General features: G+C 47.1%; 1 protein-coding gene across 1 annotated transcript in view; it reads right to left on the bottom strand.

Annotated features, from left to right (window-relative positions):
* The window catches only part of fat3b (FAT atypical cadherin 3b), a 54,923-nt gene that overhangs the window by 3,744 nt on the left and 33,926 nt on the right, over positions 1 to 17,253 (bottom strand). The window contains exons 28-48 of the mRNA XM_088440426.1: positions 16,779 to 17,231; positions 16,501 to 16,635; positions 15,794 to 16,139; positions 15,237 to 15,433; positions 14,205 to 14,358; positions 13,121 to 13,533; positions 12,136 to 12,349; positions 11,791 to 12,005; positions 11,144 to 11,281; positions 10,077 to 10,220; positions 9,722 to 9,919; positions 9,013 to 9,290; positions 8,389 to 8,951; positions 7,730 to 7,864; positions 7,118 to 7,284; positions 5,896 to 6,361; positions 5,496 to 5,649; positions 4,178 to 4,334; positions 3,163 to 3,543; positions 2,833 to 3,082; positions 1,014 to 1,115 (exon numbers count right to left, since the gene is read on the bottom strand). Coding sequence (XP_088296552.1) covers positions 1,014 to 1,115; positions 2,833 to 3,082; positions 3,163 to 3,543; positions 4,178 to 4,334; positions 5,496 to 5,649; positions 5,896 to 6,361; positions 7,118 to 7,284; positions 7,730 to 7,864; positions 8,389 to 8,951; positions 9,013 to 9,290; positions 9,722 to 9,919; positions 10,077 to 10,220; positions 11,144 to 11,281; positions 11,791 to 12,005; positions 12,136 to 12,349; positions 13,121 to 13,533; positions 14,205 to 14,358; positions 15,237 to 15,433; positions 15,794 to 16,139; positions 16,501 to 16,635; positions 16,779 to 17,231 — 5,260 coding nt within the window. The remainder of the gene's footprint in view (positions 1 to 1,013; positions 1,116 to 2,832; positions 3,083 to 3,162; positions 3,544 to 4,177; positions 4,335 to 5,495; positions 5,650 to 5,895; positions 6,362 to 7,117; positions 7,285 to 7,729; positions 7,865 to 8,388; positions 8,952 to 9,012; positions 9,291 to 9,721; positions 9,920 to 10,076; positions 10,221 to 11,143; positions 11,282 to 11,790; positions 12,006 to 12,135; positions 12,350 to 13,120; positions 13,534 to 14,204; positions 14,359 to 15,236; positions 15,434 to 15,793; positions 16,140 to 16,500; positions 16,636 to 16,778; positions 17,232 to 17,253) is intronic.

The following is a 17,253-nucleotide window of genomic DNA, read 5'->3' as shown; positions in this document are numbered from 1 at the left end:
GGGAATTTAATAGCCGAAAAGTATCAGGGTGTGTTAAAAAATGCGGGATCAGCAAGAGTGTGTGTCCTAGATAAGCACATACGAGTCGTTAGTGTGTTAGCAGGTAGCAGAAAAAAGATCGATGCTATTGAGCTCTCCGGGAAAGAAAATACTTGCTTGTCTTCTTGTAAGTCTTTTTGTTGTTGTTCTTGTTTTTGTTGCACTTCTAAGTGCTAATCATCTCTTCAATGACTACATGTCGCTTAATTAGGCAGCACGGTTATCAATCTAGTGCGTGTCTCATCAGTGATGTCGTTGATAACTCCATCGGGAATTTTTTTTTTTTCTTTGAGAGATTACTCAAAATATTTACTTTCCTAATTTTTCGCAAACTCTGGTGCCCTAATTTGTGTTTGAAATCAACACAGTAAATCAATTATAACATTATTATTTTATTATTGTACAGTATATTCTTGTTAATACTATTTTTCATTTTTTATATTACTATTTTATATATATATTTTTTTTTATGATTGTAACCCTATTTTAAAACCTTAACCCTGGCTGCAAACCCTATTTTGAAATCTGGCTTAAAATTTAAAGACAATAAAACATGAAGATTAAATCTTTGAATTGTAATATAAGGTCTTCTTTGAAACAAAGCGCAAACCTGGCATGAAATATTACGGTTAGAAACCCTAATCCTGTTTTTTTTATTTGTACTTTCAAACCCTCATCCAAATTTGCAAAATCGACCTTCAAACCTTACTTTGTTAGCTTTAAAAAAAAAATAATAATAATAATTTAAAAACCCTACCCCTGTGTGAAACCGAAAGACTTTTTTTCATAAAGAAATTAACTTTTTAAAAATCGTTTTTGGTCATTTTTTATTAAACCTCAGCCGTTGCCTGGTCTTAAAACCCTACCGTGAAACCATACTACCCAAACCTGTGTAAAAACCCAACTTTGAAGCCTTAACCCGCTCCAAGGTGCGTCCGTCAGGTAAAATAATGCAAAACGCCAGCGCTGGTTACCGTTGTCGTCGAAGGACTCTGACGTGTACGAGCTGAGTTCCTCAGATGCGGAGTCTGACGAAAGACCGATCATGTCGCTCCGCGCAGGTGGCGACCGATCGCCTGGGCACACACAAAAACACACACAATTAGCATGTAAGTTTGACTCAGGTTGACATGCCACAACTGGAGTCTTTGGTCTCTACAACAAGCCTTCACACTTGGAAGCTTTTGAACCTTCTGTGAGTGTGTGCATGGGACCATGCCCCCCCCCCCCCCCCCGGGATCCAGGCAGGCTGTCAATCAACGTAAGGAGAGCAGTCACTGGGCAGCTTGTGTATATTCACGCCAGACGTTTCAATATTCAATATTGCACTCACACACACACACAAAAGGACCATACTTTGTCAATCAAATGTTTCAAGCGAGATTCCGGCCTTCAAAATAGGACGCCGAGCCCAGCCAAGCCTTCAAATTAGGGTTTTAAGCCTCATTTTGGGTTTCTAGCCAGGATTGAAATGCTTTCAATGAGGTTTTGAATTACAAAACAGTAAACATGTTCCTAAACAAGATCGAGTATTAACAGGCTGTTACTGCCTCAGATTCCATGTTAGGGCTGAGCTTGGGAGTGGTTTCAAACCAGGGTTATGGTTCCAAAGTATGGCTTGGAGTCAAGGTCGAAAAGAATTCATGCGAGCGCTCGTGTTTTTTTTGTTTTGCCGCTCACTAAATTATTCATCATATGCTAATGAATCAATTATTCAGCAGGCGGCGTAAACGACCGATCGGGTCGCTCTCTCGCCTCGGCCGTCTACGAGCGCGCGAGGCTTACGACGGCTGGCTGCCATTTAGCTCGGCGCTAATTAACAAAGTGCAGTGGGTAACAATCACACACTAATTAGGCGGGCGCCCCCGCTCGCCCGTTCTCCCCGCAGCGGGGGAGAACATCCTGATCCCTGCGGAAGAAATCGATAATGGAGATAACAAACACAAACGATTCACTTCTGGCACTGGAAACAAAGCGGACGGGATTGGGAGGCGCCTTAAAAAATAGCAAGTGCGATTTGAAACCCTAAACCTGCTTTCAAACCAGGTTTCAGACTTCTGAGTAGGGATTCTCGCATAAGGTTTCAAAGATTAAGGTTTTCAAGCTGGGGTGAGGGTAGATATTAAAGGTGGGGTTTCAACACAGTCTTGCGTTTAGAGTGTTGGTTTGAAATGGTTTCAAGGATACCGAGGAGTTCAGGGTTTTGTTGTACTTTTGTTGAAGGGATTTCACACCCGTCTTTATGTTTTAAAATTAGGGTTTCAAATCGGTAATGTTCCATCTGGGCTTTTAAGCCGAAATTTGAGGGCCTCAATTCAGGTCTATGAATTACAAAGTTGGGATCCAAGACAGAGTTAGGGTTTCAAAGAAGGATTAATCTTTCAAAGTAGACAGTCGACCATCAGTCGACACGCGGCGCCGCTACCTGGCTTGCAAAAAGTGGTCGGGCTCGCTCACTGTCTTTTCAGGCTTCTTTCCAACTGGAGCACTTTGGACCCAAAGTAGGACAAAGTAGAAACTCCGACATTATTCATCGTATTTATTATTCATATTTATTCATGGTGCGCGTTCATTAGAATTGACAATGAAAACGTTTCAAGTGTATCGAGGTCACGGGCGAAGTAATGGTCTCCGTGGCGACAGGCCAAAGTGGCCCCGGCGCGCTTTTCGAAAACCCCGAGCCAGCCATGAAACGAAACCCTAACCCTGGCTTCGGAGCCGACTTTGAAACGCTAACGCCGGCCTGAAAGCGGCCCCGAGCCAGACTCGGGTTGTCCTTTTGAGCTGTCTGACCGTCGCCGGCGTCCGTCCTCTCCATCTCGAAGGCCCTCTGACTCCACCGGTCCTCGCGTTCGTCCCGCCGCCCGAGCGGCGCCGCCGCGGCCGTGTCGCCGCCCTCCCAGGACACCTTATGAGCGGGGCTGTGCTGGCTGAGGCGGCGGCGGGGCGACGGCGGGGGCAGGTTGGAGGGCGCCACGCTGCACACCGCCACGCCCCGACGGTTGCCGCGCACCTTGGACGTGTCGGACAGGAAGCTGCTCAGCTGGGAAGGCGGGACGTGAAGAGGAGACATTTTTAACAGCGGTATAGTATGTGAATGATGATCTTTTATGTACGACTCACCCTGTTTCCATCCACGTCCCTGCCATGTCTCCCCCCGATCAGAGGCGAGTGCGCGTTCGGTCTCACCGCCACCTGCGGCGGTCCCGTCAGGCCGCTACCAGCCTCGCTCCCGGAGTTGCCCGGCGAGCCCGACACTCGAACCGCCTTGAACTCGATGCCCTCTGCGCCCATGCCTGTCTTGCGCAGCATGTAGCTGGTCTCTGTGATGGCCGATACAGACATGACGCCCGCCAACCCTCCGGGCGCCGCCCCCGCCGAGTCCTTCCGGAACTGGATCTTCTTGCGGAAGATGATGAAGAGGATGAGGAGCAGGACGATGACAAAGGCCAAGACGCCAATGCCGATTATCTCTCCGGGGCCGACGTATGAAAGCGGCTCCGCCTGGACACATTCGCACGCATTTATGACACAGAAGACTGACAGTTGATTAAGATGATTGACACTTGACGCTGATTTTTGGCAGCTAGCGTAAATGACTGTCACTTGTAACAGATCTTCAAATGCCCCGTAATTGCATTTTACACTGAATCATATTGACAGTGCTTGCTAATACATTGCACATGAAACATTATTTCGTCCGTCAATGGCTTTGACATCTTAATAATTCGTTTTAAAATGATTTGTCTTTAATTGAGGAAAGGGTTGTTTTCAAATAAAAGTACAATTTTTTTGCACTCTAAGGCGCATTGGAACAAAAGGTGCAGGTTCAATGAATGGCTTATCTTAAAACTGTTTTCAGACAGTATATAAGGTGCAACGCATTATAAGGTGCATAGAATAGAAGCTACTGTAGGAGCTGGGCTTGTGTTATGCATCCACTAGATGGAGCTGCAATCAGATAAGTCAAACTTTATTGAAATGGTGATTTTTTTTTGTTTTAATGTACAAGGCGCACTGTCAGTTTTTGAGAAAATTGATGACTTTGAGGTACGCCCTATAGCGCGGAAAATACGGTATATTTTTGATTCATACGCTAACAGTCTAAGGAATGGATTGTTGGCGTGTATGGACGCACCTGCGTGTCGTCGTCTACGTCGCCATCACTTGCGTCGCCGCAGGCCTCATCCTTGTATCCCAGTGTGCAGTTGCAATAGAAGGATCCCGGCGTGTTGACGCACTCGCCGCCATCCCCGCAGTCGACTCGTTCACACTCGTCAATGTCCCCGTCGCATCTGCAAATTCCACAATCATTTTTATACATATATTTATGTATCAAAGTTGGGCCCCGGGGGTCTAAAAATGATTGGAAAAATACGTTTATTCATAAATATTTTGAAATAAAATTATTCTGCCTGTTTTGTTCTCTGTATATATGTATAAAGAAACAGTACATATTATATTATATTGTATTACATTAATACTTCAAATAAATGCAGCTCCATGAATGGAAGTATTTAATATTACTATAACAGCATATGCTTTGTAGATGAATTCAAGGGTTAAGACACTTTTAGTGGGGGTGTGCGCGGTGGTGGTCCGCCTGCAGATCCATGCGCACGCTGCTGCTTTGAAACGCGGCCCCCCGCCGCCAGCCCCCCAGCGAGACTCAGCCGTTTTCTGCTCATTTGTGATGACTTGCATCACGCGCACGCACCCATGTCTTCATTCTCATTAGCATTTTTTCGTCTTTTCTCTTTATGATTATGATGATATTTGGTTGTGGCACACAACACAACACGTGTTCTGCAACACTCGGAAATGTCATCACGCTGAATATCTGCTGAGTGAGTGTTTGCGCCTTGTTGTTATGCAGTGATAACAAGCTGCAGTCACAGAACAATTGCAATTTGTTTTTGAAAATGCTCAATACAAATTTCACAACTTGAAACAGATACAGTTAATAGCACTTTGTTTACAATATTTTATGCACTCATTTTCTAGCATTGGCATTTTAGTGCAACTTGTTTTGAGATGTGCAGTAGTTTCATACAAAAAGAACAGAACAGAAGAAGATGGCCAATGGGGCCAGAGATTACATTGCAGGTTGAAAACGTATTGCACACAATTTTTATTATTCGTTTAATATTTTTTGATAAATATTTATCAACAAATGCATGTATTAAAATCATTCAGTTCATGTCGAGGTCAAAAGTTGTTTTCATATACAGCACTATTTCATATTGTGCATTGTGATTTCTTTGCTTTTTGCTCTTCAAAGGGGTCATTTTTAGGACAAACTTCATGTCCTAACGCCTTAAATTATTTAGATAATTCAGCAACTGCAAAACAACTACGTAAAAGAGTGCTGCTGCCCTCCAGTGGTGACTTGAAGTAATATAATAACACGGAGTAGAAAAACAGTTCTATTAGGGCCCAAAGCTTTTTGATCTTACCTTAGCCCCCCCAGTCCAGGTGGGCATCCGCAAACGAAGCCCCCGCCCACCGCCTGGCACTCTCCTCCAGCCTGGCAAGGATTTGGTACGCAGGGTGTCACTGGACTCTCGCAGCGTCCTCCGGTAAAGCCGGAGACGCAAGTGCATCCAAAGCCTGTGAAGGAGATCGCAGAAAAGAATCACACAAATACCATTTCTGTGTTATGTGTTAAACTAAGGGCTGCATCCCTGCTTTTCTTTTTATGACCGGTGGCCCAATTTTGCAGGGTCACTGTGTGAAAGTGGTTGAGGTCCTGCATAAATATTCTGACTTTGCTAGATCTGGTTAAAATGTTTGTTACTAAAAAAAAAAAAAAAATTGTATCGACTGAATTGAACGGGTGCAATGAGTGGGACCGACCTCCGGAGGGCAGGCTGGCGCACATGGCTCCGTTGAGGCAGGGGGTACTGACGCAGGGGTCCGGGTAGAGGACGCAGCCCAGCTCTACCTCACTCAGCCCGGCAATCTCAGCGTAGCGACTGCGCTTATTCTGCCGCGGCAGCTCTCTCCCATTGAGCATCAACCGTCCCAGGCAGCCCTGGAAGCCATCTTGGACCCTCCCCCCTTGGCCGCCCTCCGCCAGAGACCTCACTTGCGCCCCGAAGAAGAAGGAGGATTCCGGGGCGACGGGCCAAAGGCGGACGGGGGCACGGGCCGCCCGCCGCCTCTCCACGTAGCTGTCGTCCAATGAGAGGAGGGTGTAATTGCTGGTCAGCTCCAAGGCCACTTCGTGCCACAGCCCGTCGTTGATCTGACGCCCGGAGATTCCCATGATGCCTAGCGTGTTATCGCAGTCCAGCTGGAACCACAGGCGGCCACCTTCGATCTGGAACGGAAGGATTCAGCGCGCCCGAGTCCAGAAAGTACTTGTTAAAGGATTAACGTCCTCATCAAAGACAAACGTTGTTGACGTCCAATCAAGTAGCCCCTTATTGTCCAATCAGGAGTGATTCCACACCCCTCTCCCCCCCACCCACACCACCCGCTTCCAGTAGGTAAAGTTTGTATGCCTTTTTCGTGTGTGCTTATTTTTTTTAAAGTTAGCTTTTTTTCTTGTTGCTTTTATTTTCTTTTGTGTCTTTCTTTACTGTGTGCTTCTTTTTTTGTTGTTTGCTTCTTTCTTCTTTAGTGTTTTTTCTTGCATACTCTTTTTAACGTTTGCTTCATTTTTCTTATGTGCTTTTTTTATTTGCTTCTTTTTTGTGTGCTTCTTTTTTCATGCTTCTTTTGTATTGCATGCTCTTTTCTTACTGTGTGCGTCCTTTTTATTGTTTCCTTTTTTTTTTTGTATTTCTTTGTTCTTGTCTGCTACTCTCTAGTAAGGTGTTTTTATTTGCGATTAGCTTTTTTGTTCGCTTAGTGTGTGTTTTGCACCTTCAGGTTCACCGTAAGAAACACACAAAGAACCGTGTCAAGAACAATCTCAAACCAGATGAACTGTAAAAGGAGTAGATTTGGTTCTTCGATTCTGACTGGTTCATTATGTGGTTCTCTTGACTTCTTTGGATTTTGAACACGGCAAATTATTTTGCCTTGGCGTGCACCCAGAATGACTTTTTGATTCGAAGACCTTGATGTTTACCTTGAGCATGGTGCAGGGGTTAACTCTGGTGAACATGATGACTCCTCTGGTCTGCAGCGTGCGGACTCTGAGGCCCAGCTTCATCTCGCCGCTCTGACTGCTCTGACCACTCTCGCTCACTTTGTACTTGATATAGCTGTTACCGGAAAAACTCAGAGAGCTTTGACCTGCACGGGCAAGAAGTGTGAACTTTTAATGCACAAACATTTATAATTGGAGAAAAGAACCGTCAAGAATCAAGGGAAGAACCATGTGAGTTTATAACCGACCAGACTAAGCCCAGAATTGGCAAATAAAACGTGTAAAACACAGAGACCCACACTGAACGAAAACCATCAGACCAAGGTCTTTTTCTTTTTTTAAAGGGTGGTCTGGCCAAGAAGGCAAAACACAATTTATAATTAAATAAATTCCAAAAGAATCTTGAACCAGTCGTGAACCACATCAGTAAAGCAATAACTAATAAAAAAATCAAGTCAGGAATCAAGTCAAAAACGAGTTAGATGACCAAATCAAAAGCCTAATCATCAATAGTAGGTTACAAGTGTCAGGCTTTGGCTCCTATCACTCATAATCCGGTTGTAAATGTAACATAATGGAAAAAAAGCTTACCGGCACATTCATCCAGACGGTCGGGGAGACACTGGCAGACAGATGTTGCCGTTGGGCTGGCGCGAACGCATTGCATGTCTCCAGGACATGACTGACCTTCGCACAGCTCCACAGGAGTGGGACATGCCCCACCAGCTTGGAACACAGAGGGGGGGGAAAAAAACATTAAAAAAAACATTATGTACCCCAAAAAGAGTCAGATAAATGTGAGAGATAAAAGCCCCTTTCACACCAACAGTCCAGGAATTCGAAGTTTCTGGTCTGTGGCCCACAAGTTTGCATTCCTACTGAGGGACAGCAAACGGGGTTGCTTATTCAAATCGGGCTAATGGCATGAAGCAGGGGAGGGGCTGACTGCACTACCTCTCCTGTCCAGCAAGTGGCGGTAACTAAAAAGAAACTGGATGACAAATAAGCAGGATGGATTTTTTGTTTGTTTGTTTAGGAGGGCGATGTGTGAAAAAGCACTCATTAACACACCCCAAGACCCTAGTCGTGCTTAGATAGTTCCTGGTAGACGCTTAAGAGACCTTTCCAGACCTGGAACATTTTTTGTTATGAACGGAAAGGGAAACTCAAACTACCAGGGTCCACCGGATAGTTCCTGATAAAGTTCCTGTGGTGTGAAAGGGGCTATAGTGGTCCATAAAATAACACACGGGGGCAGGTGCAGGTCTCAATGCGCCTGAACGGCAGAGACACCAGGCTGACCCTTTCCGTGCTGTACGTCAGTAGCGAACCGGCCTCCATGGCCAGCGTTTGCTCGCACACTTTGTCGCCGCACGCCAGCTCCCCCGAGCAGACGTCATCCACCGCCGTCGCCCCGGCCAGAACCCCTCGGAGCTGCCCCCTTGACTCCCGTAGCTTGGCGGCCACCTCCCGGGTGGTGTAGAAGCCCCCCGTACGCCCGGCGGCGCCGCCGGACGTCTCCGGCCTCTCGACGGCCACGAGGAGGTCCACGTCGGACGTCCCCTCCACCGGCTGCACGCCGAGGATGTGGAGCGGGTCCTGTTGTCCCGCTGACCATTTCCAACCGGCGAGCGCCCGCAACGTCAGCCGGATCTGGTTGAGGTAGCGACCCAGCAGGTCCTCGGGAGACAAGGAACGGAACCTCAGGGCGACGGCGCTACGCAGCAGGACGTCCGTCACCTGTTCCACTCGGACCGAGACGTCGGCGATCACGGCAAAGCGCCCGTCGCTCACAGTGGCGTTCATCTGATACCTTTGAACGTCGATACGAATGTCAAAACATAAGCGGCGCTGTCACATAAAATGTCTCTCACCTGCCCGGTTCTAGGCCCGGCGCAGCTGTCACACTTCCGTCCTGCCTGTTGATGCTAAACAAGCTCTTATCCGGCGGCCTGTGGGTGAAGGTCAGCGCGTCACTGGGGTCACGGTCCGTGGCGTGGATCCGCCCAATCGGGCCACCCTGGAACGTGTCGGTCGCCGTCACCACGAAGATTTCCAGGGGCGAGACGGCCGGCTTGTACTGACTGTTCCCGATGACCCGCAGAAACACCCACGAGGACGAGACCAGAGGAGGCCGGCCCGAGTCGCTCGCCTGCCAAACGGAAGGACAATCTTAAGGTAGCACTGAAATTAAATAATAAATGTTATGGCAAATATCTTCAATTGGAATTAGGGTTATGAAGGAGAAGTCCAAAATTGCAGCTAGTTTTATCCCCCGGATAGACAAAACCCAGACTTGCCAAATGATTCAAATTGGATATGCGGCGACAGGTTTGTGCAGCCACAACCGTGAAAGTGCGGTGAGAGGCGTGTGCAGCTCCCAATATATATCTGCAAATAGCTGGCATAGTACCAATTAAGGCAATTTTTTGAAACTTCTTGTATACATTTCAGTTGATGCTTTTTTTTTTAAAAGTTAATAGCTTTTTTTTGTTTTTAAAGCTTTTTGTTTGAAAAAATGACGGAGAAACACGTCAGCTTCCTGTTAATGAATAAATGAACACATATCTACTTGTTTCTCACCTGGACCTCCAGAGTGAACTCCCGGGGGGACTCCGGGGCAAACTCGCGATTGGACGTCAGCGTTCCCGACTGGTCAAGCGTGAAAAAACCGCCCTCGTTTCCAGAAACTAGGCGGAACTCAAAGGGCGGGCCATTCCTTGGGGAGTCTTTGTCGCTGACGGACAGACGTAACAGGACGCTGCCGGAAGCTTGGCTCAGCTGTAAGTTTGAAAAAAGAAAAAAGTTCATTCACGCTACATTTTTCACACAACCAAACAGAACTTAGTATTTTACTCGTCTCACGCGGTGTCAAAATAGTCACGGCAATATTTTTTACTGCTTTGACAAAAGCGAATCGAGCGACAGGAGCGCTTACCCGGACCACGGCGGTGGCGTTGGGCGGGGTGAAAACCGGCGGGTTGTCGTTAACGTCTGCGATGTCCACATTGACGAGCACGGCCGAGGACATGGCGGGCGAGCCGCTGTCGAAGGCCTGCACCGACAGAGCGTAGCGCGACACCTGTACGGGGCGAGAGCGAGCAAGCGCATCTTTATGCATGAGGCGACGCGGCCGACACGCTTGGTTACGGCCGCATAATGTGAGCGCTCGCTGACCTTGCGCCGACTCGCCAAATGACTATTGATTTCCTCGTGAGTTATATTGCGCTTAAAGGTGCGTCCTTAAGACGGGGCTACACATGCCGGCTAGCCAGCCTAATCGGCTACGGCCCGACGTCCCTCAAGATGAGCCTGAGCGATGATTTTGAGGTGCGCGGTGTCTTATTAGTGATTTTTTCCCCCCCTCCCTTGCGGTCAACGTCAGCAAACACCTGACTATCGCGTCTCGAAAAGATTAGCCGGATTGATTGCCCCGTGTTGCCTTATGTTAAGATGATTGATTTTCTCTCTCTTCCGGCAAGATTATCAATATTCCCTAAAAGATGATCCTAAGCGATTATCGCATGGTGTTGGGCATTGTTTTGACAGCAATTTTTCCAGCCTTCCGATCAGTCAGGAAAACTCTGATTATCGGATCAGAGAAGAAATGATACGAAGCGATTATCCTAAAGTAGAGGTTTGGAATCTTCGACTGTCTCACGATTCAGTTCGATGCCGATGTTTGGGTCGACGACTTGATTCTGAATCTGTTTTCAATTCAAAACTGTTCAGAAAATATTTTCTGCTTCTATTTGTTAATGTGCAAAGAAACATAGTACTTACTACCGAATAACAAAAAAAAGTTGGACAACTGCTCCTCTACTGACTGAAGTTAGCTATGAATTGTATAGCTTTTGCTAGCCATAAATTGCATAGCATTTCAGTGTAAAATAAGAACACAAGTACACCCAAATGTATTTGCAAATACTGCACAATCAAACATTTCAATATTGTTGCAAGTTTGACGGTCAGAATTTTTACGCATAAAAATCAAGTCCGCGTTACCAGCTCACGGTCCAGACGCTTATTGACTTTGAGCAGCCCCGTCACGGGGTCGATCCAAAATTGGTTACTCCGGTCGCCTTTGAGGATAGAGTAGGTGATGCGTCCGTTAACTTGACTGTCCAGGTCCTCTGCCAACACCTGAGACAAACACACAATGTTAGGATAATTGTATATAAATGATCCAATATTTGGTTTTTGCAACATATATATTTTCTATTGGAGTTGTCTGTGAAGAAAGTGTGCGTAGACGACACGTCTCCTGCAGCTGTAAGAATAAATCAGGCGCTTCGACCTGACCACTGGGTGGAACAGCACGGGGTCGGTCTTCATGTTCCCGGGAAAGATAATAGCGACATGGACTCGTGCCTACATCCTTCACGGTCAAAAGCTGAGTGTTTACCTTGCTGTCCTATGTCTCCCCTAACCTCGCCTTTGTAACTATGCCAACCCAAATAAATTAAAAAATGAGTAACAGATGGGATGTATAAGCAGAAAGGTAATGGTGCACATCTTTGTCCGCTCTCCTCGTGAGTAAAAAGAAGCCAAGCCCCTTGTCTTCCTTCTTGTGCCTTGCTTGAATCTAACACACATCTTTTCAAGTAAACGTGATTCCAGCTAATGCTGCTTATCAAATCAATCAGACTTACCTTAGTTATGGACTGCCCGACCGGTGCATCCTCGCTGACCAAGACGTTGTAGACGTCCTGGCTGAAGGCCGGGGCGTTGTCATTGATGTCCATCAGCTGGATGGTGACCATGGTGGCGGCGCTGAGAGGCGGGCTGCCGCCATCCCAGGCCTCTACCGTCAGGTAGTAGTCCTTGCACACTTCAAAGTCCAGGTCATCGGCCACGGATATAGAGCCTAAGAACCATAATTAACTGAACCGGACCGAACAGAACGAAAGAACCTGGAGGAAATTCATCCAGGCAAGGCTACCATAAACCAGATGTTTTCCACATTTAAATCTCCAGATTCCGACCGACAAGCTCACCCAGGTTCCTATCAATAGAGAACTTGGCCATCTCGTTGCCCGAGCGGATCCGGTAGGAGATCTCGGCATTGGGCCCGATGTCGGCGCTAGTGGCCAGCACCCGAAGCGCTTCGGTGCCCACTGCAACATCCTCAGGCACAGTGACTGTGTAGTCCCGCCGCTGGAAAACTGGCGCGTTATCGTTCACGTCCAAGACCAGGACGGTCAGGTCCACCTGGTGGATGCAAGGCAGAATGACATGCAAAGTGAATCAGTGAAGCTGATGCAGCTAACATTCTTGCTAGGACTTAGCAATTTATAGTCTTTAGCGGAGCAATAAAGTGTTTTTGTAAATGTGGAAAACAATTTCATCAATGCAAAAAAGACAAACAAAAGAGTAAAGAACAAAATTTAGCAAAACTACAGCTAGCTTTCTGTAAACTGCAAAAAGGTAGAGGTTAAACGTGTACATATTGCGCATATTTATATATTTTCCTCAGCATTTGCACCAGTGGGCGCCAAAGAGCCACTGGCCCTTCAGCTGTCATCTCATCATCTTTTCCATCTCAGTGCTCATGTGATAAGCACTGATCTTAATTAAAATCTACGTGGCTTGTTATCGCTTCTCCTTGCCGCATCTTGAGGTGGCATCCTTTCAATGAGAGGCGTGGACGGGGAAAGAAGAACATATTTTTCCTCCGCTAATCCAAATATATATCAAGGCTGGTGTCTGAGTCTACTGGAAAGCATGATTTTAGTGTTTTTTCTGCACAATTTAAAACAGCCCTCAGGTGTCAAAATTCCAAAAGGTCAACAATTTTTGATTTAGATACAGTACATTTATAAATAACTATGAATCAAATTTGCATGTACGTACAGGCTAACTAAAATTAGCCTCTTATGCAGGCGCGAGACTGGGGCGCCAACTTGAAACGAGCTAGCGCTTAGCCAGTTTCAATGTAATGCTGAGTCAATGATGTTGATTTGGGGGGGGGGTGTCACCAACCTGTGAGAAGAGCGCCCCCTGCAGCCCGGCTTGGTCTGTGGCCCGAACACGGAGTTGGTAGGTGTCTTGGCTCTCTCTGTCCAGGGGTCTCTCTAAGGCCACCACCCCAGACACGGGGTCGATGGAGAAGTAGCCGTTAGCCGAGTCCACCAGGGAGTAGACGATTGTCCGGTTGAGGCCTTGGTCCGGGTCGGTGGCCTGCAATCGCGTGAGTAGCGTGCTGGGCGCGGCGTTCTCATACACGCTGGCCACGTAACGCAAGGACGCGAAGGACGGTGCGTTATCGTTGACATCGAGGAGACTCAGAGACACGTGGCAGCGGCAGAAGAGACCGCCGCCGTCAGTGGCCTGGGCGATTAGCTTGTAGGCGGGTCGGCTCTCGCGGTCCAAGGGCGCCGCTGTCCGAAGCTCGCCTTTAAACGCAAAGATGAATATCAAAGACGAGCTAGTATGACTTCATTTCATTCATTTTTTTTTTCAATCATTTTTTTTCTAGTAACAGCTACGCTGAGCTTTCTGAAATCTCAGCAGAGATAAAGTTACATGGGGGGTGGAGGAGAAAAGAAAAAAAAGTCTTCAGCCATGCCCCAAACAGAATGCGTGACTGGGGAAAAAAAAAAAATCGCACATGCATAGACAAAAAAACACTTCAATACACCTTGCCCAACATGTAGATGACTGGCGAAGGGGTGGTGGGGCATAGGGGAGGGCTATGAAGTTAATTTTATAATTAGCATTTCGCAGGCCACATAAAATGATGTGGAGGGCCAGATCTGGCCCTCGGGCCTTGAGTTTGACACCCGTGGGTTAACAGCAAAGTGAGATAAAAGAGTCACACGGTAATAGTACATACACAGGACATAAATCTAGCTGAAATGTCTTCTAGCTAGAAAAACACGGGAGCTAAATGCTAATAATCATCAACTAATAATAGAATGTTAGTAATGTACTGTACTAACTTTTTGGGGGGTGGGGAAGGGGGGTTGCTGTAATTTTGGGGTTGATATATGCTCCATCAAAAAGACACACATGAATAAATTAAGCAAATATTCCCCTCAACTTCGAGGGGGGTGATGTGAGGTACCAGTGTTGGCGTCCATGTAAAAGTCTTCCACACCAATGCCAAAGAGCGAGTACTGGATCTCGGCGCTGGAGCCCGAGTCCATGTCAGACGCGCCCACTGTCAGCACCCCCTTGTTGGCTGCCACGTCCTCAGGAAATGAGGCACTATACACCGCCTGCCACACACACACACACACACACATGCATCCATTAACCCAGCTGACAAAAGCTAACCCAACAAGGTTAAATGGTCTCCATCGACCACATCCCAAAATGGGCTCTGCGATATTTCACACACAAACAATACTACGCGCTGTAAACATATTTAGTGCTTTAGTTCACAAACTTTTGAAAGCAAAATAGAGGCCTTAAGATTGTAAGTGAGGAGCAGAAACATCAAATGTGAGAGCAACAAAACATCCCCGCTTTGTAATAAAGCACATTGTTTACACAAATGAATGTCTTTTGGAACACAAATTGCCCCAGAGGAAGCTTTGCACAAGGAAAAAAAATACACGGAGGTGAGGATTGATTAAATAAGAAATGAATGGGAAACGAGAATGGTGCTCGGTGGAGCGGAAACTTCCGCCAAGGTTTTCCTATCCGACTTTGGATAAGCGCAAACTCATTCGAGCAATGTAAGGAAAAGATTGCAATTTTTTCTTCCATCATATTTAGTCATTTAAACTCATCGCCTAATGTATTTGATACATATTTTATGACAATCATTGGATACCTTACCGTGATGGAATTGTTCTTTGCACTGTCGCGTATAGTTTACATTTAAGTACAAAAAGTATTAGATTTTTTTTTATTTCGATATAGTACAGTATTTACTGAAAATTTAATGCTCATTAAAAAGTGAAAATATATTTTTTATCATTATTTTGTTACATAAAAGCTTTGTTGACCGCTATTTAAAAAGAAATTTAAAAGAAAATGAATTTAAAAAATATATACCGTCATAATTCATGACAGACATATTATCATGTATATGTACATATAATAAAACTTAATAATAATAATTTCGGTTGAGGTGATATTTTGACGTTACCTGGTTGCAGACAGGGCTGTTGTCGTTGGCATCCATGACGGTGACCTCCACGGCGGCGCGGGCAACGTAGAGGCCGTCGCTGGCCGTCACGTTGAGCAGGTAGCGGTCCTGACGCTCGCGGTCCAGCGGCCCGCTCACATACACCTTCCATTCACCTTGCACCAGCGCCAGACCGAACACGCCGCCCACGTTACCGCCTGAGGAATACACAAACACATTCCCACAACAGCAAAAATTATTTTAGTCAAGTCTTGAATTGTGTTCAGAAACATCACAATTTGGAATGTCTGTCTAATCTAATTTATTTTACATTTTAAACAAGAGTTACATCAAGAAATTATTTGCTGATAAGAGCCTTCTGTGATGAGTCCACTGCGAGGAGGTCACTCTTTCAACAACAAATTTACAAGCTTTCTCTCATTGGCTCTTGGTCAGGAAATGCAAGATAGAAGTTTTTTTTTAATACCCTAATTAAAGGCTTTGCAAAGGCTGGTGTATCTTTACTGTTCTCTTTAAATATGTACTTGTTTGAATTATTTTAAAATGAAAGTACAAACCGGTGATGTAGAAGCTGACCATGCGGTTCTGGTCAGTCCCGTCATCATCGCGGGTTTTGAGCACGGCCACAACCTCGCCAAGCGGGTCACTCTCTTTGACGGCGCCGCGGTACAGCTCCCGCCGGAAGCGCGGCGGGTTGTCGTTGGCGTCCGACACGGCCACGGTGACGAGGGCGCTTGACCGCAGACTGCGTGACTCGCCCAGGTCGGAAGCCAGGACACGGAAGCTGTAGCTGGAGCGCGCCTCGTGGTCCATGGCGCCAGCGGTTGTGATCCAGCCCGTCTTGCTGTCGATGGAAAACAAAGAAGCAGCAGCTGATGTTGCCTCTTCCAGGCTGTAGGTCACCTGCAAGAAATGTCAAGGCGCATGCAGAGGGATACCAAAAAGCTCAAAAAAATATTATTAATTTAAAATGTGTGAATCTGAGGGTGCTTAAAGTGTGCCTCCGGAGATCCCAAATCGCGGCCTTGATGGGTAAAGCAAGCATTACCGTCAGGTTTGATCCAGTAAATATCTGGTGTTCCAACCCATACGTTTTGCATTGCCCCATTGGAGTGTTTTCAACACGATTGGATTCCATTTTCTATCACCATACGTTTATATTTTTTCTTCTGAGCTCCCGCAGTAAGCTAGCTGCGAGTATGCAGGGGGCAACCGCGGTAGTCGGCAATTATATTTACAAAATTGTCACACATCGGTGACCCACCTGACCATTGGCGCCCCAGTCGGGGTCCAGCGCCCGTACTTGGACCACCCGGGTGCCGATCGGCAAGCCTTCCATCACTGTGGCCACGTAGTTGTCCGTCTCGAACGAGGGCTCGTTGTCATTCACGTCCATGACCTTCCGCCATGCACACAAGAGTTTTATTTATTTTTTTTAATGGCAACACGTTCAAAGGGAAAGAGGATGCTATGACTTGATCTCGATATAAAAGTATGAAGCGTTTTGTTTGGTTATAAAGCAACAGCGCTCTCGCCACCGACCTTGACCTCCACGTCCACGCTGGTGATGGCCTCGATGAGGTCCCTGCGGGTGGCGGCGGCCACCTTGAAGCGGTAGACGGGGACGCGCTCGTAGTCCAGGGGCTTGACCAGGCGAACCAGCCCCGTGTCGGCCTCCACCAGGAAGGTGCCGCCCCGGTTGCTGTCGGCCGTCTCCCCGGCGATGCCGGAGAAAACGGCGCTCTGGCCCGGGCCCATGTAGACAGAGCCCAGCGCCGTGCCGGCGGGCGTGTCCTCGGGGACGGTGAAGGAGTACTGGGGCTGGCTGAAGGAGGGGATGAAGGCGGCGGCGGGCACCACGTGGATGAAGGCCGACACCAGCGAGTGTTTGGCCGGCGAGCCGCAGTCGGTGGCCTTGACGAAGAAGGACAGCACCGTGCCCTGGAGGTGGGACACCGAGCTCTTGGTCATCATCCAGCCGCTGTCCGACTCCACCTGCGGCAATTTGGAACAAAGG

Source organism: Hippichthys cyanospilos, chromosome 18, assembly GCF_059441005.1.
Source record: "Hippichthys cyanospilos isolate Australia breed blue-spotted pipefish chromosome 18, RoL_Hcya_1.0, whole genome shotgun sequence".
In the NCBI taxonomy this organism is placed as follows: Eukaryota; Metazoa; Chordata; class Actinopteri; order Syngnathiformes; family Syngnathidae; genus Hippichthys; species Hippichthys cyanospilos.
The sequence above is the reverse complement of the archived record's forward strand: the minus strand, read 5'-3'. Positions and strand labels throughout refer to the sequence as shown.